The sequence below is a fragment of the Erithacus rubecula genome (genome assembly GCF_903797595.1).
Source record: "Erithacus rubecula genome assembly, chromosome: 6".
NCBI classification, from domain to species: Eukaryota; Metazoa; Chordata; class Aves; order Passeriformes; family Muscicapidae; genus Erithacus; species Erithacus rubecula.
In genome coordinates, this window is record NC_136688.1 from 36,221,439 (window position 1) to 36,245,198 (window position 23,760).

The following is a 23,760-nucleotide window of genomic DNA, read 5'->3' on the forward strand; positions in this document are numbered from 1 at the left end:
CACCAATTCCCTGGACTAAGTGGAAAAGACAGTTTCTAGTGGAAGTGGTCTGCTGTTCTTAATAACCTAGTAATTCCCTGAGTTCACCGACTACAACTCTTGTTTTATATTATAAGGTACAAAAAACAACATAGCTGAAAGCTGAATCAAGATATTTAAATGAAGCGTATTACTTGAATTACTTCCTAAAAATGATACTTTAAGATCTTTACACAGCTTATATCAAACCATACTCACTATTCCCCATAAAATAAGATCTGGGGGCAACTGAATCTAAAAAGACAGCAGCATCAACATACATAAATATGTACCCTAAATATCCCCATCAGTCAGGAAGCACTTTCTGTGCACATTACAATAAAGATTACAGTAACAATGAATGAATCCCAAAGGCTTTCAAAATAAATTGAGAATGGAACCATCAATATGCAACAGTCCCAACAATGCTAGCTCAGATGACACTACCTAAAACAATTTTGCTTACCTATTTGTGCACTACAGGCTGTTATTAACAGTGGGGTCTTCATGCTCGTTGAAAGGATGGTCTTATGCTTACAGATCATTTTTTTAGGCTGAGAAACTAAGATCTTTGAGGTCTCTTATGGGAAGGGCTCCAATAAAGGTTTAGCCTTGTGGTTTTATCTTTATTCTTTTAAAAAAAACCAAAGCAACAAAGAACAAACAGGAGTTCAAAGGTTTTCAACACAAAGCCAGAGGTGGCATCACAAACATAATTTTTCTAAAAAATGCATCTTCTCTCTCGAATGAAAAAGTCTGAAAATTTCCATTGATTTCCATTAATGTTGGGTAGGGCTGGTCAGCTGCACAAGCAAGAGAACAGAACAAACACCAGCAATCCAAGAGATAGGGACTGCAGACTGTGGCACAGGACAGTTTCTCAGGAAACCTAACTCTGTCAGTCTCCTGCAGAAACAATTCTGGGCTGTGTTAGAAGAGCAGTTTAACACAACTAACAGAAAACTGACCAAATTCTATCACTCCCAGAACTCTAAGGAAGGACTTGCAGGCTGAAGGTACACAACAGCAAACCGCACCTGGAGCCTCAGGATGCTGCTCCACAAGACTGTAGAGATCACTTAACAGCTCCTGTCAAATGGGGAGAACTTCCTTTGCCACTCCTCTTTCCAGCCACATACATGGTGCTTGCTTTTTGCAGCCCTGGCAATCAGTTTCATTCATTGATTGTCTGAAACTGAATTCAGCTACCTGACAAAACAACTGAACAAAAGAATATACTTTAAAAAAAAAGAAAACCCAAAAATTCTTAACCCAGTGTTAAACGCTGGGTAAGCTTGTGTCATTATCACCTACTTTAAGCAGCTCACTGAAGGAACGATGAGAACTAGGGCATATGCAAGATACAAACACTGACCAGAGATAAATGTGGAGGAGGATGGAGGAGAGCTGTCCATCTACTCGAGAGGTGGGGGAAGAGGGACTGCCATCGAAGACTGAGGCAAGAAAGTTTTTGACTACCTCAGCCTCCTACTCATCCATTGTTACCAGTTTTCCAGCACTGTTTATCAGGGGGTTACACCCTCTTTGACCTTCCTTTTCTGGTTAACGCACGTGTTAAAGCTCTTCCTGTTATTCTTTGCATCCCTGGCAAGGTTCAACTCAAGCTCTTCCCAGGTCAGCTATCAGTCCCTATCTTCAACTGTCTGTGTATTTGCTTCTTTCCCTTTAGTTTGACCATCAGGTCCCTTCTAAGACAAGCCACTGTGCTACTTCTCCAGCAGATGTCAGGGTGGTTGAAGCCTCCAGAAGGACAAGAGTCTGTGAGTGCAATGGTTCCTGTAGCTCAAGCAGTAAGGCTTTGTCAATAGGCTCCCCTTGATCAGGGAGCCTGTAGCAGCCACCAACCACTTGCTTCCTTTTGTTGCCTTTGTGTGATTTTTACCCACAGGCTTTCAACCTGTTCGTGGCTGTTCTTCAGAGACAACTCTTCATATTCAATCCACCTCTTGATGTAGGGGACTACACCTCTACCTCTCTTCCACCCATCTCTTCTGAACAGCCTGTAGCCATTGATGGTCTCAGTCCAGTCATGGGATTTGTTCCACCACATTTCAGTACTGTAACAAGGTCATCGATTTCTAGCAGCAAAGTGGTTTCCAGCTCTTCCTGTTTGCTGCTCATGCTGTGTGCTTTGATACAAAGGCACCCTCAGCTGGGCTGTCAGCTGTTTCACCTTTGTAGAGGAACACATCCCTTAATTCCTTGGAGATAATTCTCTTGTGATTTCCCTTGTGGCTTTTAATACCTTAGGAGCCCCTGGCTCATCTCCGTAAGGCTGCATGTTCCAACGTGGCTCACACATTTCAGAGCCAGTATAATAGAGATGCACTTCAGCTGGGGTACTGATTTCAGCCCCAACACAGGCAAGCTGCACCCAGGCTCATCTCTGCCAAGTCTTGTCTTTTCCCCTTCCTCTTTCAAACCTTATTTTAAGCCTTCCCAATCACCCTTGCCATCTCATGGACTTTTAGACAGACAACTCCCATTTGTCTCCAGCAGGCCTGGTGCCATATAAACTGCCCCAGTATTGCAAAAGCCAAAATTCCAGTGATGGCCCTTAAGCCACATGTTCATCAGGTGGGCTCCTCTTGTTCCTTTCAGCACTCCTGCCTGCTACCAAAGGTATTGAGGAAAACACTACCTGTGCTCCTGTTCTTCAATCTGTTGCCCTAGTGCCCTGAAGTTCTTTTTGACTGCTACAAGACTTCTCCCATTGACCTTGTCACTGCCAACCTGCACAACAACTAGAAGCAGGTAATAATCACAGGGCTCAATTCGTCCAGGGAGCCTCCTGATGACATCTCTTATCCAGGTCCCAAGGAGGCAGCAGACTCACCTGTGGAATGGGTCCAGCTGGTATATGGGGCCCTCAGTTTTCCTGCAAACAGAGTCACTTACAATCATCCTTCCTTCTTTCTTAACAGCCAAAGTTGTGATCCATCTGGCTGACTGACTCATTCTAGGCAAGCTCCGAGATAGAACTTCATCTCCACCATTACCTGCCTGACCCTGATATTGCAGAGCCTCATACATATTCTGCAAGGGCACTTGGAAAGGAAAGGGAGGCTGGGGGGAACTGTCCTATCTCCCTGAGCAGAGAGCTGTTTCCATTCACCCTCACCTTTTAGGTCCCACCCTTCTGCCTGACAGTGAGAGGGTCAGGGTTCCTCTGACTCTTGCAAGCTTCCATCCACTGCATTTCTCTCAGGAACTGAAGGATGTGACTCCACCAGTCTCTCTTCTCTCACACTCCCTGATAACTCCTCAGCCTTTTCCCTTTCTCTTTAGAATGAAACAAACCGAACAAATTCTTTCATTCAGCTCAGCAGCTCAAAGACACATACACAACTATTATGAGTGGCAGACCAGGCCAGGTATATCCATCTACTGCTGCTGGGGAAGTACAAGAACACAGTGTAAAGAAGAGAAGAGAATCTGCACTCCACTATGTAACAGGCCAAAACCATTACAGGATATCAAGTGAAAAAGGTGAACCCTGCAATTATTGGGACTTTTGCTTCCCAGAAAAATTCCTCCCAAATGCCAACTAGGCCTTTACATCCTACCAAGGCTGGCATTAGAGAGGCTCTGAGAGGAGACCACTTCTCACAGCTCCTCAACTGAGCATTCTGCACACCAGCTTTTGATCTGGCTGGCACTAATTACTCTGACAGAGATAATAGTCTGGTACTCTGCTATGTCCCCATTTCAAGTCAAAAAACGAAGATACCCTTGAAGGCTCAGATGAGTTGTAAATGTGTCTCTGTATGCTTTACAGTAAGGAAACAAAAACCATCCCTTGGGATGGCACATGACTGTTTCAAATGGGATAGTGGGGGACTTGGAAACCAATTTTTTAAATAAAATCCATAATGATCACCGAGTCAGAAGCAAATTCACTTTTAAAATCACACAAATGAAAGCAAAATTTTTCAAATGCCAAAATTTGAAAAAACACTCTTTTTTGTAACAGTATGTAAAGTTAGTTGAATACAAAAACCCCCAGAAGAGTAATACAAGAAGCTGTAGTAGTAACAAGTGCCAAAAAGTACCAAAGAGCCACAGCATCATTCTGTTTTATTGGCTTTTAGTAAGTTTTAAATAAACAAATGTCAAATAAGTGCAGTCACTCATATCCTCATCCTACCAGTTTTCATGTGCTTGAGAGTAATTAAAGAGGTACAAGAGAGACAAGATCTGAAGAAATAAATAACATCTTTTACTAAGCTAACTGGTACTGTTTAAGGCACACACAAAACAAAAGCACACAACAAGGAGACATTTTATGCATGTAACAGCTTCCTGAAGTACAGAAAGAGCTGCTGCTTTCTAGTTTTAGCATCTTCATTTGTCTGTCAAGTTATAGTTAAGATTGTATGTTTTCAAGAAACTATTAAGAAACGTGGCTTTGCTTAGGACTAGAGCATGTACAGAGTAGTTGTATCAGCTGTCTCCTGCAGAATTAGGACAGTACTACACTGGTATATGCATCATTTTGACTGCCCAGCCTTTGCTTCTTAACATTGTACTGATTAAAAACAAGTAAGTAATAAAACAAACCAAAACCTTTGCCTTTTAATTTATAGTTATAAAATAGAGAGTGTGAGAATGTGAGCTAACAGACTGGCAGTGCCAATTGTTTTAACAGCTGTTCAACAACTTATAAGAAAGGAGTTGCAGGTTCTTTGCCATGTATCATCATCTCATAGTTTCCACTAATCAAATACAAATATATTTATTAGTCAACAAATTTACATGCTTATGTCAAAGGATTTAAAGGCAATGGAAGGCGAGTTCCTTAAACATGATTCTTCTAGGCCAGAAGTTGACTGATCCTTAAACAGCTATGCTGAGAAAAAGTATACTGTATTTGCTCTATGATTAGGAAAGCTACTTTCCAGTACTATCAGAAATGCTGTTGCACAGATATCACACTAGTTTTGATGCTTTCTGGAACTCAAATTCAGTACTTTCAAAAGTACTCAATACTACTCAAATTCAGTACTTTCAAAAGAAAGTACTAAACTCCCTTTGTACACAGGAACTTACATTTAAGTGTTACCACTAAAATTATAATTTAAATTCTCTGTAACTTATTAGTCTAAACTTGGAAGACACTTTTTCTCTTCCTACCTAGTAGTCTTATTAAATAACTCATCCTACCATTCAGAAGACAACTATAGATATTTAGACAGGTAGATAAGATATAAGCAACTTGCCAGTTTGAATAAAAAATCTGGAAAACTAGTTATAACTTTATCTCTTGCAAGGATTATCTTCTACCATCCTAACTCCTTATCAGCTATAGCCATGACCAGCAACATGCTTCCTGTGCCCTGGTTAAGACTTACAGAGATGAAAACAGTATGCAAATCTTTTAATTGGCCTAATGCAATGGTTAATCCACTCCTAAATGAACACTCCTAAAGTACTGGGACACCAGTCAAACAATTGATGAATTAAAAAGTTTGATCTCTAATTATCTGTTTCCTGCAGCCTGACAAATACCAGCATCAGATCATTCAAAGCAGAGAAAGGATGTTAACCCATTCAAATGTATCATCAGATGCAGCAATCTTTCTAACAGAACATCATCCACTAATTCTGTAAGTAGGTTCATTTTTAAAAGCATTCTGGTGTTGCTTGCTCACAGACATTAGGCAAGTATTCTTTTGCAGTGGTGTCATCTAGTGGTCAAATTCAATGAAAAAAAGATATTCCTTTCTGTTTGATTTTCTTCCTTCTTACACACTGACCTTTAAGTAATCTGTAAGTATTTTAAGTCTGTAAGTGCTTGACTTTTCAATTAAGTGCCATACTAACTGATAGACAAGAACTGGTTGTGCCCCAGCCTCCACATGGGGAAGACATCACCACATAAGTTATTTTTATTTGTGGGGGTAGCGTTGTCAGATCTCCTCACTGCTCAAGTCAGACTGAAAACTTTGGGTTTAATTAACTAATCATCAAACTGCTTACTTATACATCCTAATAAATATGGACATGATTTCTTGTGATAGCACCCAGACTCAGAATACTGACAATAAATCACAACAGGCTGTTTACAGAGGCTTTAAATGTAGTTCTTCCTCCAAAAAAATCAAAATAGTAATAAAATCCAAAAAGCATGCTGCTGACTTCAAGCAGAAAGAACAGGTCCTACTGCTGAGCAAGTTAGGCTGTTTTTTTAGTGTCTGAGACATTAGCTGAGGTTATTATTTTCAGGTAGGCTTTCCATACCACATAGTTTTAGTTTTCAGGTAACTGTCTTCAGATGTCAAGATGTTGAAAATTAATTTCTCAAGTTTCAAGTACCAATAATAAAACAGTACTAAGACAGCAACAAATGGACAGGTTAGTGCAAGAGACACCATTCCTCATGGAAAATCAAAAGACCGACAATTACACGATGTGTCTGGAACTTCCAGTTCTGAATGTCAATACAGGAAGCAATTCCAGTAATGTGATCAACAATTTTTCCTCTCCTTCAATAAAGTGTGAGCTAAAACATTAGCTGCTCATTTTACATCTAATTGACCATGGCTAACATTAAATATTGCTCTAATCCTCACCCCAATGAAATCTCAAGTAATTTCCATGCCTTTTTCAATAAACTACTTTCCATAAACTGCAATGTGACATTCTAATGGACAATATTTACAATGTCAATTGGTTTCAGTTCAGTTTTTAGCAACTCAAACTTTATTTTAGATTAAGTTTTCTCTTTGTATTCTATAATGTTTCAAATAATAATTTTGCCTTTTCAACTAGGAAAATGTTGTTACACACTTCCAATGTTTCTTTAACTGGAAATCTGAGCACCTTGTGTTTGAAAGCATGCACAGCTGCCACTTGGGAAAAAAATCAGCCCCAGTGTGGCTAGAAAAGTCACACACATACAAACCCAGGAAGATTGCCATTTTTAATAAATACATCACTTATGTATTTATTAATACATAATAAAAGTAAAAATGTATAATAAATACATAATAAAAGTAAAAATATATAATAAAAGCAAAAGTGTTGTTGCTTCTAACAGATTACCAGAATGCATCCATAATTCTTAGGGACCACCTGAACAAGCCACATGATAGTATGGAGGGGGGCTTTCTCTGCAATTTGTTTCTGGTTGACAAGGGTTGTTGGAGACACCAGACATAGCAAAACACGAAGAGGATAGTATATCCCAATCTCTCCTGAGTTCCTCCTACTAGACCTCAGTAACAAGGCAGAAATAGCCAAATTCAAAACTGGGCAGCAGTTTTGCTTTTCTAGAAAAAGGCTAGGAACCATAAGAGACATAAGACCAGAAAAAGTAACAGAGCATTAGACACTCCAAAAACTGGAACACACAGGTTTCATACAATCAAAAAGCCCAACATCTACCTAAGCTCTGAACAAAGCTCTTGTCCTCTGTTTACAGATCACCTGTCAGTTCTTGCAGTATTATAGACAACTTCATATGCTCAAGGATAAAACCATTTACATTAAACCAAAATGCTAAGCTTTCTAGTGTTTGGGCTCCCTACCGCTTACTTTGTTCAAAATCTAGAGAGCTGCAGTCTGTCTTACAAGAATACTACACATGCAAAGTTAGGAGTTATATCAATATTTAAATTGTTTGAGCAAGCCTTGGTACACATGCATTATGTAGTAGGCTTGGCATTAAATGATGCACAAAGCTCAGAAAACCAAACGATCCTGCAGACATCACATGTACAAAAAACTTCATACATAAAAACGGTGGAAGAATTTACAACACCACAAAACAACTAGATTTTCATGATCTGCCAAATTCTGTTGGTCCTGTAGGACTAGTATTACAATATAGACAGAGTGTGATAATTTTTTCTAGAAAAGATCCCAAAAACATAGCTGCAAAAGACAAATGTGTGCAAAGAGCTCTGCTGAAAAGCCGTGTTATGTACAAGTAACATGAGTTGGTACACTTAATCCCCACTGTAGTACTTCAAAATACAGGTCAAAGTCAACTGTTAATTGGCAGACAAATAACTACACCTCACCTCCTCCCACTTTAATTTTTAATTATGTACCTCTAAGCATAAAAGTCCCTCCACATTACCATGCTATTTGCAGTGTTTCCTGAATTTAGTATTTAAGGTCTGAACTAGCTTCCTGCTATACCTTGTCCAGAATTATCAGTGGCATACAATCAACTAAGGCAACTTTTTTATTCTGCGTTTTACACCTATTTATACTTCTGTACTTTAAAACATACAATCTCTAGCAAGCTAACTTTTGATGGAAATAAATGTTATTTGAAACTTTAATCTTTTTAATGGTATCCAGTCCATCTCAGAGGCTTAAGAAATTTAGCTTATATCCTATTCATGTACTGATCAGTGAAAGTAGAACATACATATCTAATAATTTTGTGTTTATCTCAACACAAGCTTGAGTAACCAAGAAGAATTAAAGACTGCTAAAAAAAATGCAGCACTCTCTTAAGGGGATATCACAACTTTACCTTTGGAAACATCTTTGGAAAGCTATGATGCACATATTCAAATATTTTAGAAAAGTAAGAGTTAATCTTGAGGGGGAAAAAAAAATTTCAGAAAAACAGTAATTTTTTCTGCTATTATTTTGGAAACTGTTTTCTACCTCTGAAAATACTAAGGCATTTCATTGAGCAAAAGAAAAATAACACCCAAACTATACTGACAGTACATAATATTCATGGTTCTAAATAAACAAATTAAACAAACAAACATCTTGTTTTCTAAGCAAAATGACTGCAATACCAGTGGTAACCACAGTCTAGTCATTTGACAGGTATAAAGAGGAGAAAGAGAGAAAGAAACTTTGTATACACGTTTTCCATACAGAAGGCAGTAACCCTACTGAAGTTCTTCTTGTCCTGGCTTTGCAGACTGGGACTTTACTGGTTGAAAAGAACAGAGCAGTCCAGTGAAGAGATGGAGAAAGCTTTTCTATTAAGCACTGACCTTATGTACATAACCATATCAATTTTGTTACAACTTATCTCCTGCAGTGCAGCGAGATTTTTCTTCCTGGTGTAGTATAAAATTTTCCATAAATAATATCTGAATCAGCCACTACAAAAACTCACACAGAATAACTGTTCTCCAATGACCATTTTTAACCAGCCCACTCTTATCATCCAACAAACACCAGACTGTGCACTAAGTATCAGGCTACCCACAGGAGTCCCTTCTACTCTGAAGTGTAAGCTGTCACCTTCCTCTGGAAAAAAAGCCAAATAAAATGACCCTACAAACAACAAAAACCCCAGCAGCAACAGCTGAACCCACAAAGGCTTTAGCACTCAGTCTGCAGCCACCTCCAAGCTCAGCATGTTTTTTCACATATTAAACCTCAATTAGATGAAACTGTAAACTCATTTACACAAAAGGTGGACCTTTTCTAGGCCTCTCCTAGAAGCTGCTTTAAAGAAGGACTCAAGCTTATTTATACTATAGAGCATAGGTACCAATGACATGAGAAAGAACCCATCTGAAGCTCAAAATTCTTCCAAGGTTTTAATTAGTCTAAGATGACAAAAACATTTGCAATAGATATACCAGTATAACAGTAAGCATAACACTGAGTGGGAAGAACGCCCTATGAACTTAAATTCCAGATAATCAACTATTATAAACATTATACAATTAATTCCCAAATTCACTGATAATGCAATCACAATTTTACATTACCTAAAAAGTAAAAATCCAACATTTATCATTTATTTTAAGCTTTCAGTAGTTCGGCCATTAATTTAGAATGTTTCATCAAAATTTTTGTGCGCTTTTTTAATTCATAGTTTCCCTAATTTCTCATTAAATCTTATTTTACAAACAACCCACCTTTCTGAAAAAAACTGAAAAACTGATATTCCTTTGCAAATCCATCACACAGACCAAAAAAACATGCAGTATCAAGGCCTGAGAGCACTGTTGTATCTTCACAGCTGCTTTAGAGCTAAGGGAAGGTATCAAGCACAGCAACACAATCCTGCTCTTAATTAAAGTAGGGAAGTGCAGTAATAGTATCACCAACTTAAGCATCACACCTCACTTGCATGTATTTGTTTGATGGAGTTTATTACACCGGGTTTTGGGTTCAAAAATGCACACACAAACCCCACCAACATCAAACAAAAAGAAGTGTTTATTTTTAAATATACTTACCTTGCACCATTATTTCTAAGTACTTCCACTGTTTCATCAACAAAATACCGATCCTTGACATAAGCAAAGATTTCATCACAGATCTCATGAAGTCGGGTGCGATGGGTAAGGGTGGCCAAGTAGAGAACTGGAATGATGAGTGCTTCTGGAAAACTTTGAAGATTATGTCTGGCTTTCTTCTCTGATTCCAGAGCTTCCTGATATGTGAGTCCTGGTTTACCTGTGACAGCACAGCTCCACACAAGGCTGTTGCACAGAATGGTGCGTTCAAAAAAATCACTGCAAAGGAAGAAAGGTCGGAGGGGGAAGAAAGAAAGAAAACAGTTAAGTTCTAACTAACACTTTAAACTTGCTCACAGTTAATACAGCAGCAAATTGCAAATAACTTTTACAAGCATGAAATGCAAAAGCATCTCTACTGCTCTACAGTTTGTACATATCAAGGGTTATCTGCCATTTTTCAGCCACAGCATGGTAAATTGCTATTGTACAACCAAAGTCTCCTCTCATTACAGACTACAGTAACAGAATCAAGACCTAGAAATGCTGCAAACAAATATTCATTTACAAGAAGCCTTTTGCATAATAATAATCACACTGAGTTAAATAGGTGTCAAATCATACTTGCATCTCCCCCACTTCCACAAATATTTGCGAGATGAGCGCCTAAAACTGTACAAACACGAAATAACTTTAAGATCACAGAAACATGTTGCAACTTGAATAAGTTCCAGATTTTGAGTGCCTTTACTCACAAATGAAAAGATGGGAGAGGTAGAAGTAAAAAATTAATGTCAAGTAGCTCTCTAAATAGTTTTTATTCCTTCACTGTTTGCATAGCTCTTACAAAAAAGCACTGAAATATTTTTTCCTACAGATTCTTTTCCTCCCTTGTTCCATTACTAAATATTGATTCTCCTCCTTTCACACATTTCCAATTAAGGCTAAAATTGTATTGTTGTTACTGCTTGCTTACTAGCTATTATATTGGAATCAAGAACAAAGAGCTTACATTAGTCAAAATCTGTCCATTTTTGACAGGTATCAGAAGAACAGCAATTTATTAAAACACTTTCTAAATTAAGTAGATGATATATCTATTCACAAAGCCATGTTAAAACATATCATATATTATGGATCAGTGATCAGACAGCAGAGCAATCTTTCAATATGCCCCAGTTCAGACAATGCTTTTATTTGCCTTCAAAACTATTAATGGACTAGTATTGAAAACTACTGAACACACATGACAAACTGAGGTTTGTCTTTATCAGCCCAACATAGCTATTTCAAAGCATACAGTACTTTGTCATCTGTATGCTCCATGAGATACCTATACAGAAGTTTCATTTCATTCCTTAAAAAAAAATCCCCAAAACCAAACCACAGTGTTCCCATTTTTAAAAGGACAGACCTATTCAAATAATTTCTAGTAATGAGGTTACGAGAAGTAGACAGTTCACATCAAGTTTTTTCTTGCAGTCTCCCTGCAAACCCAAGCTGGCAAACGTTCATTGGTGACACTGATGCAGATGACAGTGTTCACTGCAGATGGACAGATGAATCATAACATTTTGTAAATGAAAATGGAAATTTCAGATTGAGGACAATGAAGGGTCTTGGCTCAGATAATCCTTTCTGCATGAGCACAGGATTCCTCTGAGCAAGATATGCTTTAGGAAGAACATCAGCTGCAAGAAGGGGAAAAGGACAGAATAGGAAGAGATAGATAAATTATCTGAGTAATATTTAAAAGCTACAAAATTCCAGATTTTTGTATCATTTGCAATCTACCTAATATATTTGATAGTACATGGATAATGTGGGCCTGCTTACTCTAAAGACGAAAAGGAGAAGAACAAAGGAAAGAGAATTAGATAAATTATTCTTCAATATATGAAGAACAGATGGTTGTCAGTCATTCTTTGTGCATCTTTACTGTGTATTACACGTACTCAAACATATTAAAGAACAGGTTAGACAAAAATCTGTTTCGTGAGTTTGGTTTGGGTTTTTTTGTGAGGTGATAGAATAGATAAAACGTGATCTCTTCACGTCTTGTCCTGCCCTACATTTCAATATTTCTGTATTAGACTAAGTATTTTTTATGGATGGATATTCAATGGATAAAGTAATACTTAAACCTTCATTCAGATGTGTTTCTACATACATTTTTGTCTCATTTACCAAAAGAGGTAAGAGGCTTTTGATAATTATCTTTAGCAAGGAAACAGAAAAACACTCTAAAGAGTAACTAAAAAAATGTAGGAGAATATATTTTTTTTAGCTTTCACAATTTTTAAAAAGTAAGTCAAGGAGGTACCAGTGAACAAGGGAGTGACAGAGGTTCACAGTGACAGTGCCCCTTTAAGAGCTGCTGTTATTCTTTGTGAGGGGACACCGGGCAGTCATGCTATTTAAAGCAGCAGCATTGAACTTATGAGGATAAAAAAAAAATTAAAACTAAAAAAAAAAAAAATTAAAATCCCAATCAACAAACCCCTAAAAATTCCTAATCCATGATTATTACAAGTACAAAATGCTAAGATTACTTTAACTGAAACATATTTGAAGAAAACATGCTCTATTTGCATACGAGCATATTTTGTGTATCTAGTTTCATTCTCCCTCATTTCCTCTTTTGTTTTGTGTGGATTTTTTCCCCTGTGAATTTACAGGGACGAAAAAAAACTGTGTGAAAAAACCCTACATTCCATTCTGAAAGCATTATTTAACTATCTTTACCTATAGTGCACAAAACCATTTGTGGCTTAGTCTGTTAACCAAGTTTTATTGCAATATTTAAGGATCTCGCTTTAACTTGGTTTGAAAGAAAACAAAATCCCACTAAATACACTCTTTCCGTCCCTGTCTCTCTCCAGTGCACATTGGTTACTTGAGGGGTAATAATGTCCTTGATTGTACTCTACATTCAACATTCAGCATTCTGTTTCATAACAGCAAGAGCATCTGCTGTACATCACATCTCAAGAGTTACCTACGTCTTTATCTAGGGTATTAAGGTTTCTCAGGCTTCCTTGCTGGTTCAAGATCTCTGTGACTCTTGACAACACAGAGGAAGAAGTTCATACAAAACACATCCACAAAGTTCACCTGCATGGTCACATCTGCATCTGAGAAGCCAAATGTGACTGCAGCACCCTGGTGATGTCCACATCAGCTCAATTAGCATGGACTAAAAACTTATTTGTCTTTGTGGTTGCAATTAACACCAGCTTCTCAGCTGGATGCCTCATTTCATTTAATTAGTTAGTTTTCTATGCAAGGTAAGGCTAACTGTAAAATTCTCAGCAAATCATTGAGTAGTAGTTTAATGCCACTACTCAGTAGGTATTTCATAGGAGGCAGTTCATTAACAGAAATAAATTACTTTCAATCTCTGTGCTGACTGCAATGGATATAAGAATCAGCTTAGAAATTATGGCTGTCTTTTGCTTGAACTAACCAAATATTCCTCTTGATTTTAAAATCAACTAGATTTTTAGTGTGCTTCAAGGGCATTTATTGCAAATATTTACTTCCACTCATTTTCATAGCATATGTTAAAAAACATGTAATTTAGTGTACTACAGGAGGGTAATCAGAGAAGACCAACTCTGCCATTCTAGATCAGTTTTCTTATGCTCTTCATCTTCAGAAGTATTAAAAAATATGCATTACAAATAATGCACAAAAACCATAAAAAAATCCATGATAAATAAATTTATTCCTTAATATTTGTAGATTAATTATGCATTAAGGAATACATTTAATACAAGAGTTTCTCTCCAAGAAAACAGGAAAATTCAACTAATTTAACTAAGGACACTTAAAAAAGCCTTTTGAAAGATTTCTATTTGACTGTAACAAAGAACTCTACAGGGCAACCTGTAAAGAAGTTTCACTAAGTTGCTCTTCCTCCCCCTCTCATGTTCTAGAATGAGAAACATTCCTACCACTGTGTCTATTACTACTCATCCTTGTCTTTTTCAAACTGTATTCATATACAAGACTTCCCACACTTTAACAGTAACTTTCTCTGAACATCTACATCACCTATTAACTTTTACAGACAAGGTGTCAAAGACTGGTGGAAACACCCTTCTGGTTCAATATGTTTTTCATGCATTCCATGTATCTCATGCACTTGATTTTCCTACTATGACCCCCCAGACTCTCCTTGCTGGTCTGTCCCTCTAACCAGGAATATAACCAAGCATGAAGAACATCTGTTCTCTCAGTTTCTGTTACTAAGGATAAATATAACTGGACATGGCCCCCCCTTTTCAAAGGGTTACAAAATTATGTGATTGTATTTCGGATTGAAGAGGAAATACATTCTTAACAGGAAAGTCACTTTACAAATAGCAGTCTTGCCAAATTCTTCTCCGATTAGTATATCCATTTCTTATATGGAAAGGACTAATACTAATGTATGATTTCTAATCAACTTGACTAAAGCTGACACTACCTTGAAAGCAGCTTTTCAACACTAAGTTTGTGCTCTGCCAAAAAAAACCACCAAACAATCCAACAAAAAACAAACACAAAACCAACCTGATCTCAACTGTTTGTACTAGTTAAAAGCATTCATATAGTTGATATAGGGGTTGAATTCAGATTATCATATATATCTGTACAGCCCTCTTGATCTAGTTGGACTCTGTAGTTTTTAAATTCTCCCCTCAGAAAGCAGATTCAGAGATTTAGACAATTGCTTTCTTTCATGAAACAGCTAATACAATTTTTAGGAAGTGGGCCCTCACTATCCCTATTAATCTAATTATCCTTGCTTGGGCAAAGAAATAGGTAATACTGTTTTCAGAAGACTTTATCAATCAGCAACCAGCAGACAAGGATCAGCATCTTTAAAACTGTCTAAAAAATGACCAGCCTTATGTTCTCCAGCAGATTATACCACAACCAACAGTAACCTAAACTTACCACCCATCTGTGCCAGAACACTTTGATAGGTAAAGAAAGTACTACATTTTCTAATCTAATGCACCAATTTTACCCAACCTAACAGAAAGAGACAGAAAACAAAATCAACTAAAGCAAACACATTACCCAAAAACACATACACACCCATACACAAAAAACAAGCATAGCAGAGTTTTCTGCAGTCTTCCCAAATACCACATTCTAAGGCCTGACCTCTCAGCTAACCACCTACTGACATTTCTAGGGATCGCCTGTGTGAACACATCTAAATTTACCCCTTAATTCATGAACTTTGGTTAAGTAAGGAATTTGGTCTTTCATACTTCTTAATGACAACACCTCTGTAGTATAAATAAGCCTGTCAGAATACTTGAAATAGTCACCAAACATTTTGAAAACACACATTTTAAAAGGATACTTTTCATACTGAAATTTTAGTAAAACTACATGTAACTGAAACATTTGTCCAGTGTCAGCAAATACATTAGAGTCATCTAACGATGGGATAATAATTGTAACCATAAAAGCAGCTTCAAAATATCAGATGGTGGGGGAGGGGGACTTAATTCCTATAGAAACAGGAGGCTGTCACCCCTCCCTTGTTAGGTTCTTATACACCCTATAAGGAAAATACTCCTTACAGAACTCCCAACAACATATTCAGCACCCCTAGAGTATAGTTCAGGGAACAGTAAGGCAGTATCCTTCAAAGTTGCCTAATCCAGCTTCTTTAAAATTTTATTAAGTGAAGCAACAAAAGCAACAAAAGCAAGTCTAAACATGAAAAAGATTTAGGTGTGCTTTTATTTCGCATGTTGCAAATGAATAGTATTTTAGATTTAACCTCGTTAGTTTGCACATCTTTAAAAAATTATTATAGTTTGGATGCAGGGGCCTTTTGTAGGTGGGGATGATGCTGGATCAGAGCGGTGGTGAAAAGCCGTAATTTATCGGCTTTTGAAAAACGCCTTGCTAAATACTTTGTCCATTGTTCTTATAAGCGGTGAAGTGAGTGGCTACAAGTTCGGGGCTACCCGTGCCATCCGCCTTCACCCGTTAACGGGAATGTCACCACTCCTGCTCAGCTTTGTACACGCAGGAAAGAAAAAAAAAAGAAGAAAACGGATGGGAAGAGTGATAAAAGCCTCACTAGAAAAAAAGCTCCTAAGGAGACAGGTGCGCTCGCTGGGCTTCAGGCGGGGTTTAACCCGGGCTCCGGCGGCGGGACCCCCCGGACAGGTGCAGCGACCCCGCGCCCGCGCCGCGCTCCCCGCCGGCCATTTCCAACCGGAGCGGCCGGCGGCTGCCCGCGGAGGCGGGGCGAGCGCGGCCCCGGGCGGCGCGGCCAGGGCCGGCAGCAAGGGGTTAACCGCGGCGGGAGCCGGCCGGGAGCGCAGCGGGCCCGGCAGCCGGTGCCCCCCGCCCGGCCGTCACCACAACAATAGGGCGAGCGGCACATGCCGGCCGGGCGGCCCCGCTGCGCCGGCCGAACGCGGGCCCGGCGCGGCCCCTTCGGCGGGGCGGCCTAGCGCCGAGCGCCACCGACACGCGGCTGCCGGCGGGGGCGGACGGGAGGGAGAGCCCGAGCCCGGCAGACGCTCGTTGCCGCCCGCCGCCTCCATACGCGCAACTTTCACTTCCCCGGCGGGGGCAGGGGCGACACCGCGGAAGGAGCGAGAGAAGGAAGGGGGAAGGAGCGGGCTGCCTTCCTTCCCCGCGGGTGAAGGGGGCTGCGGGGTACCCCCGCCGAGGAGGGGCAGGGATTCCCCCTGCCCCAGGCGAGAGATCCGCCCTCTCTTCCCCCATCCCCCTCGCGAGGGCACAGGCTCGGCGCAAGCCGCGGTCCCCCCCTCACGCCCCCCGGCACGGCTCCCCGCAGCGACCCGGGGAATCCCCTCTCCTCCCTCCCTGCCCGCCCAGGTGTCAGAATCGTTGGGGGCTCCAGCCGCTCCCCGCCCGCCGCCGCCGGAGCGCGGGGGGGTTGGCGGGGGAGCGCAGGACGGACATAAGGACGCGGACACCGACACGGGGCTGTTTCTTACTCGTAGTTCCTGAAGATCTCGTTAGTGACCCTGCAGTAGAAAACACGCTCGTCCGGCCGGAGGTCGGCGGGGGGCTTCACCCTCACGAAGGGCTTTCGGTGCAGCAGCGGCATCGCCCCGCTCCCGGCGCTCTTCCTGCCCCAGGATCGGCTTCAGGGGGTGGGGGGTGGGGGGAAAGAGGAATAAAAAACACGGAGGGATTAAGCGAGGGAGCGGCGCCCACCAGCCCGGGGAGGAGGGAGCGGGCCCGGCGTGTCCCTCCTCCCGGGGGAGACGGACTAGGAGCGAGCAGGAGCGGCGGCGGCAGCTCGGCGGAGCCTTTTGTGTGCCCGACACGCCGTTGCCTGCCTGGGACTGCGCGCGGACCAACGGCGGCACCTTCCTCCGCCTCCGCCCGCCTCACAATGGGGCCATGACGCCGAGCGGCGGGCGGAGGCGGCAACCCCCGCGCCAGCCGCGCAACGTGCTCGGCTCGGGGATACCCCGGCCGCGCTTTGTCTCCCGCGGCGCCCCTGCCTTCGGGTCACCCCCTTTCCCCCGCCTCTGACCCACACACGCCGGGCCGGACACCAACTTCCACTCCCCCGCCGCCTCCGCCTCCTCCTCCTCCTCCTCTCCGCCAAGCAAACAGCCAGGAGGGACAGCGCCGACCACTTATCTCCCTCCTTGCCTTCCTGCCGGGTCGCTGCCTAACTGGGGTTCTCGCCCCTCCCGCCCCGCGCCTCGCCCCGGCCCAGCGGCTGCCGGGCTCCGCCGCCGCGGGACAGCGCGGGGTCAGCCCGGCCTCCGGCCTGTCCAGCGGGGGCTGCGGGGCTCCCTCCGCTCCTGCCCACCTGGTGCGGCCGCAGGCTGCGCTCGCTGCTCGGTCGGTGCGGAGCGCGGTCCCCCTAGCCGCGTTTCTTCCCTTTCCTCAGCCCCCCCCGCCGGCTCCTGGGAAGTTTTTGATCTACTTCTTCAAGCCCTCAATCAGGAAGAGCTGCGGGGAGGAGCCTTCCCCTGCTCTCCCCTACATCTTTATTGGCCGCTCGGTGCCTTCTAGCGTGTGTCACACAGGAAGACAGCGAGCTACATTATTAATTAATGGCTGAGAGGGCGCATCCTCCATTTTTGAATTATCAGCCGGAGACCTCCGGTGCGGGGGGTGGGCCCAGCCGGGCTGCCCGGGGGAAGGCGGCTCTCTCCGCGGGGCTGCGGGCGGCACAAGCACGGCGACCCTGGCGCGGCTCGGCGGGGCGGCCCAGCCTGCGCTGCGGTGCTGCCCGCCGGTGCCGAGGGGCCGCCGAGCGGCTGTGAGCCCGGCGAGAGCCACGGCTCGGCCCCGCAGCCAGCCCGCTCTCCCTCCGTACCTGCCGTGCGAGCGGCGGCTCCTGCGGGGCCGATCCCCGGCGGCTCCGGCGTTTGACAGTGCAGGGCCGGGCGCGCTGCTCCCTGTTACAGCCCCCGAGCTGCGGTGCTATCGGCGCCTGCGGGGGCGTGCGGCTGCATTTTGCAGAAAGTGCGATTGTGTATAATCAAGATGAGCATGAGGGTTGTACGTGGGCCCCCTAACATTGTTTTTCCTTCCAGTTTACCGAAAATGTCATTAAATGGTTTCATTAGTGTATTCATTTTTCACCACTTTTTTTTTTTTTTTTTTTACGCTAATGCATTTACAGTGTCATTGGTAATTAAAACTGGAGTATTTAATTAATTGTGTTCCTAAGAGTGCTAGCCAGGTTGGAAGACAAAAACCACAGAAAGTCCACATCCATTATAATAAATGACAACTAAGTGCAGTGTTTATATTAAAAATATAATACTAGAAATCAGAATTTGTAGAAAGTCCTTAGAAATATTGAGGTGATTAATACCTGAAGGCTGATACCTAATTAATTCAACAACTGAGAATGCCGTTCCTGCAAATAAAGGTCCCGTGCTGTTTCCTGCACCTGTGCATGATCTGCTTTCTTCTGCAAGCAATCGGCACTGCTATAGCATGTGTGGCTAAAACCTAACAGAATGTGTACACACGATCCAATAATTATTTTTAAAGATCGGGCTTTAGTCAAAAGCCCTGAGAAATGTTAATGTTCACTTTCTCAAATCAAGTTTACAAAACTTGAACTGCAAACCAGGTTAACTCCTGAGTTCTACCAGTTTATTTTAATTTGCCAGCTGGCTTCCCTTTCAGTTTTTAATTTCTTTCTAGCAAAGGGCACAATTGCTACTTAAATTTATGCACTTGTATCTAACATCTGGTCATTTTTAGCCCACTTTGCCTCAAAACTGTGTAGTACACCATGCTTATGACATTTAGTTTTGCCAGCTCTTAGGGTTGCAGCGATTTTGCAACACTCAGCTTTGTTTTAAGCTGTTCAGCAGATGCAATTAAATTGGAACCTCGGGTCACCTTAAAAATAATTATGTTCCCAAATCTCAAGTTTGAGAGAAATGCTGGAACATGTAGCCCCGAAAGGCTTGTGAATTAGAAGGAAAAAAGAGCTTTGAGTTTCAAATTTTTGTAAATCTTACTATTTTTAAGCCAGTGTCATGATGATTTGGAACTTGGCTGCCTTTTTTTCATGCCTGTATTGTCAGCACAGCATTATTTTAGCACTAGTTGGTATCCATGAAAAATGCATGAGCTGATAGAACTGTGACATCAAAAGCAAATTCCCTTTTCCTCTTTGCTCTCTCTTGTCCTCTTTCTCTTTTCTTCTCACCTTTTCCTCCTCCTCGTGTTCTTCCCCCCTCATTATTCCCTCGGTGATTTTCCAGTGAACAGATCCTCACTGAGTAATAGGGTTGCACTGCGTTTTCATGTTCTTAGGACAGAGTGGAGCAGTTCATTTAGATTTCAATTTTGTTCTTTAAGATCTACAAATCCAAGCTCTGGTTTTTCTTCCAATAAGGTCAGCAGGACCTAGAACAAATTTTTATGATGCCAGCTAAATGTCTACTAAGTGGGCATTGAGAAATCAACATAAAATAATTCTGAAAGATCAGAAAAAGCTTACTTTTCTTCCACAGGAATATTTCTTTTATTTTAACACTATGTTTAATCTTTGCTATAATTTGAGGCTTTTTTTACAAATCACTGAAAGTAGTTTTAATTCAAGATGCAGGAACGGGATGATTTGTAACATTCAGTGGGGTTGTTGATGTGGATTTTACCACAAAACAGCAAATATGAAGCTGCTTTCTTTTTAGAAGATTCCTTACACACTAACAGATATATTAAACACAGTTCCCTAGTCAAAGAGATCGCAGTTCTCATTCACAGAACTTTAAAAATAGCTGTATTTGGAACGTAAAATCTTATAAAACTCTTGGTCTCTATGTTTTACAAGGGTAGAACTATTTCCTAGGGATAGAGTCAACCCAGGCTTGGGGCAGCCTCCCCCACCCCTGCCCAGTTACTCCTTCAAAGTTCCCCAAAAAAATGAAAATTTTATATTTCTTTTCACTGGCTCCTTCCAGTATTACAGATTCATTTCCATATCCTATTTCTTCCCCTCTTTACACTACCAAGAACTAGTTTACACAAAGATGCTCCAAAATTTTTATTCAGCTATGTCCATTACAAAATAATTCCGTATATGACCATTGTTATTCTGGAAAAAGTAGAACACATGCGATATTCTACTAAAGCATTGTCACTTTAAAAGTCACAATTAAATTTATGCTGGAATAACTAATATTTGTCCTAATCATGTACTTGGAACAGTGCAAAAGGAGAGTTTTTACTCAGTTTTACCTATATTCTCATGCAATTGGGAGAGTATTTTCTGCAGTGTGTTTAACCACTCGCTCTCTTGCTCCCAAAATTGCCACTTTGTTCTCTCAAGGTTTTGCTGAAGTTAGAGAAAAAGATAATTGGATTTCTTCATAAAGAACATCCTTGGACCTTCAACAGTATACTAAGTTCTCAACTCTAATTTTTGTAAAAAACATATGGTTGAAAAGATAAATGTGCAAATGTGTAAATGATAGATTGCTAGTGAGTTGTTCTGCCAAATGACATGATACCAATGACGCCTACCTTTCTCCCAGTTTACTGGATCATATATAATGAGATAAGTATAACATATAGGACTCATTTTAATGCACTGAGTAGATTTTGGGGGACTAGTGTCCTCCCTCTCTGTTCCAAATGCTGTTTTGAAAATCCTTACTTTCTGTCATGTAAACATTAACCATAGATCACTTTTTTTAAAGCTTAGGGCACCCAGCAAAATATTTATCTAGTTAAGCATTTTATAACTTACTGATACAACTTTTTTCACCTTTTGCCCTTTCTCTGTCACCTTGCTAAGTCAATTCACTCTTTTGATCATGTATCTTTATTTAGACTTTAAATGCGTGAGCAAAGACAATGTGCTAGTTTTATCAATCTACTCCAGCTGTGGGTAACAGTAACATTTGGTCTATTGTCTTTTACTGGCTGTAAAGCACTCTGTTCAGTGTTTAATAACATACTCACTTATAAATAACATTCTTCAGTCAAAAAAAAGAAACCACAGAAGAAGTACACATGATTTTTTCACAACACATTTAATCTTTCATTCTGGCGCAGTTATATTTCAACATGGTTTTAAAGTAGTTCTGCAATCACAAGAACAGGAGGTTCCTTATTCTGCAGCTGCTAGATGCATTCATTACTTTGTTGCTTTCACGAGTCACAAATAAAGGTAAAGAATCAATCCCTGTTGACAGTGAATTTTTTTTGTGTGGTCACAAGTTTTGATAGTTTCTTAATAACCTTAAGACAGGCATTCCACAGTTGCAAATGCAGGCATAATTGTTGGGTTTGTTGCTATCACAGAGGGCAGTAAGTCATGGCCAGAGTTTGCTTTGGCTCTTTGAGCTTAAAGAACACCCAGTACAGCAGAGCCCATCCCTCAACAAAGCCCTCAGAGAGCACCGAGATGTTTCTTATATCATTTGATTCATTCTGTGGAAAGGCATTCCACGTTCTTAATTTTTTTTCACAGTTTAATAGGATTTAGGCATATGGTTCTCACTGCTTTTAACGGATATTGCATGTTTAGTATCTGTGCAACTCTAGAAATGAAGAGATATGTTCCTTTAAAGTTTAATCATATCCTACTTTTTCTATCTCATGAAATACTGTTAAAGGTATTTAAGCTGATAACTTTATACTAGTGGGAGGAACTATGACCTTATCTACTTTACAGCAATGACCATGTATGATTGGCCTCTAACCTGGTTACAAAATGATAAAATGCTGTTGTGAAACCACTATTCATTTCCTAATAGTGTCTCTGAAACCAGCTTTAACTTTGAGAGGATTGCTACTGCATTTTCTCTCTTACAGTTGTAGTGTACAGGATACGGAGTATTGACACTATTGTCATTTTCTTACACTAAAATATGCTGAATTTATCTTGCTAACTAATACTTAGAATGAGTGATGGCTGATCAAGGATTTTGCATGAATGAATGATGGGCAGATTTGCTAATTTTTTCTACATATGAACATTGTCACTGCTGGAGCAATGTATGGCATTTTACAATAGACTTAAATATCCTGCATCAGCCTACTTGAAACCTGGATCTGTATCATTAAGATATTCTTTGTACAGTCAAATTTAAGACTGGATACTCTCAGGCTGCATAATACTAACCTACCATTTACTAAGTTTGCATTCATCTTATTTGAATTGCTTACATTGAACACTTCTCTGTGTAGTTGATGAGTAGAACAAATAATTTCAAGGATGTTGCTTTATGATTTTATTATATGACTATATAGTTCCAACTTTGTTTGTTTGTTTGTTTGCAGTTTTTGTGGGATTTTTTGTCACTAATGCTGAGATTAGACAAACCTGCTTGCACATTGAAATGATCCCATGCAGTGCAATTTCTGTTGAGGAGCAGATGAAGAGAAGTTGGCCCAGTTGCTGATCCAGGTTATTTAGTCAGAGTTTACAGTGATGAGTCAATCTGAAGCATATACATCTTCTCAATCAAATACAAACCATGCTGGATTTTCTTTGAGTCATTCATTTGCCAAATGTGATGACTCACAATTGTGACCGGTATTCTGACTTATCCCTTTAATATGAGACTCCTTTGGCCTATACCTTATGTTCTTCTGCCCTGCTGCTTATCTCCAACAGAAGACCTTAAAAGCAAAGGTAAAGAGGTTAACTATCCAGGCACTCTTCTGATGGTAGATCCCAGATAAGAGCAGAATTGGAAGAAGAGAGTAGCTGACTGATAAAGACTCTGGATGTCTCTCCACTTGACAACACATGGGTGAGTCATGGTGTGTACAGGTGGAGCAGCCCCACCACGATGCTTCTACTCATGCTCAGACCACTCCAGCCTAGGTAGATGAGGGCTGGAGTAAACTGGTAGCTTCCTCTGAGTACAAAGCAAGCTTGAGTTTTGATTTCATGCTTTTACAGGATACTTCAAGCCAGCTGAGTCCTACATCTGGAGAGGAGTCAACCATACTGCATCACAGCCACAGAATATAGTCCTTAGGGGAATGCTATACTCCAGGGAAATCCTCTGGAAGGAGAGCTCCTCAGGCTCAAGCCCAGATGATCATTCTC

The 23,760-nt window shown here is 40.9% G+C and overlaps 1 protein-coding gene across 5 annotated transcripts in view; it reads right to left on the minus strand.

Annotated features, from left to right (window-relative positions):
• The window catches only part of BAZ1A (bromodomain adjacent to zinc finger domain 1A), a 65,307-nt gene extending 46,613 nt beyond the window's left edge, over positions 1-18,694 (minus strand). For 2 of the 5 annotated variants that reach the window (XM_079310211.1, XM_079310208.1), the window contains exons 1-3: positions 18,031-18,355; positions 17,198-17,347; positions 10,212-10,490 (exon numbers count right to left, since the gene is read on the minus strand). In XM_079310211.1, the coding sequence (XP_079166337.1) occupies positions 10,212-10,490; positions 17,198-17,310 (392 nt within the window). In that variant the 5' untranslated portion in view covers positions 17,311-17,347; positions 18,031-18,355. The other 3 variants (XM_079310209.1, XM_079310210.1, XM_079310212.1) reach the window with 3 other exon arrangements.
• Positions 18,695-23,760: the final 5,066 nt, after the last annotated feature.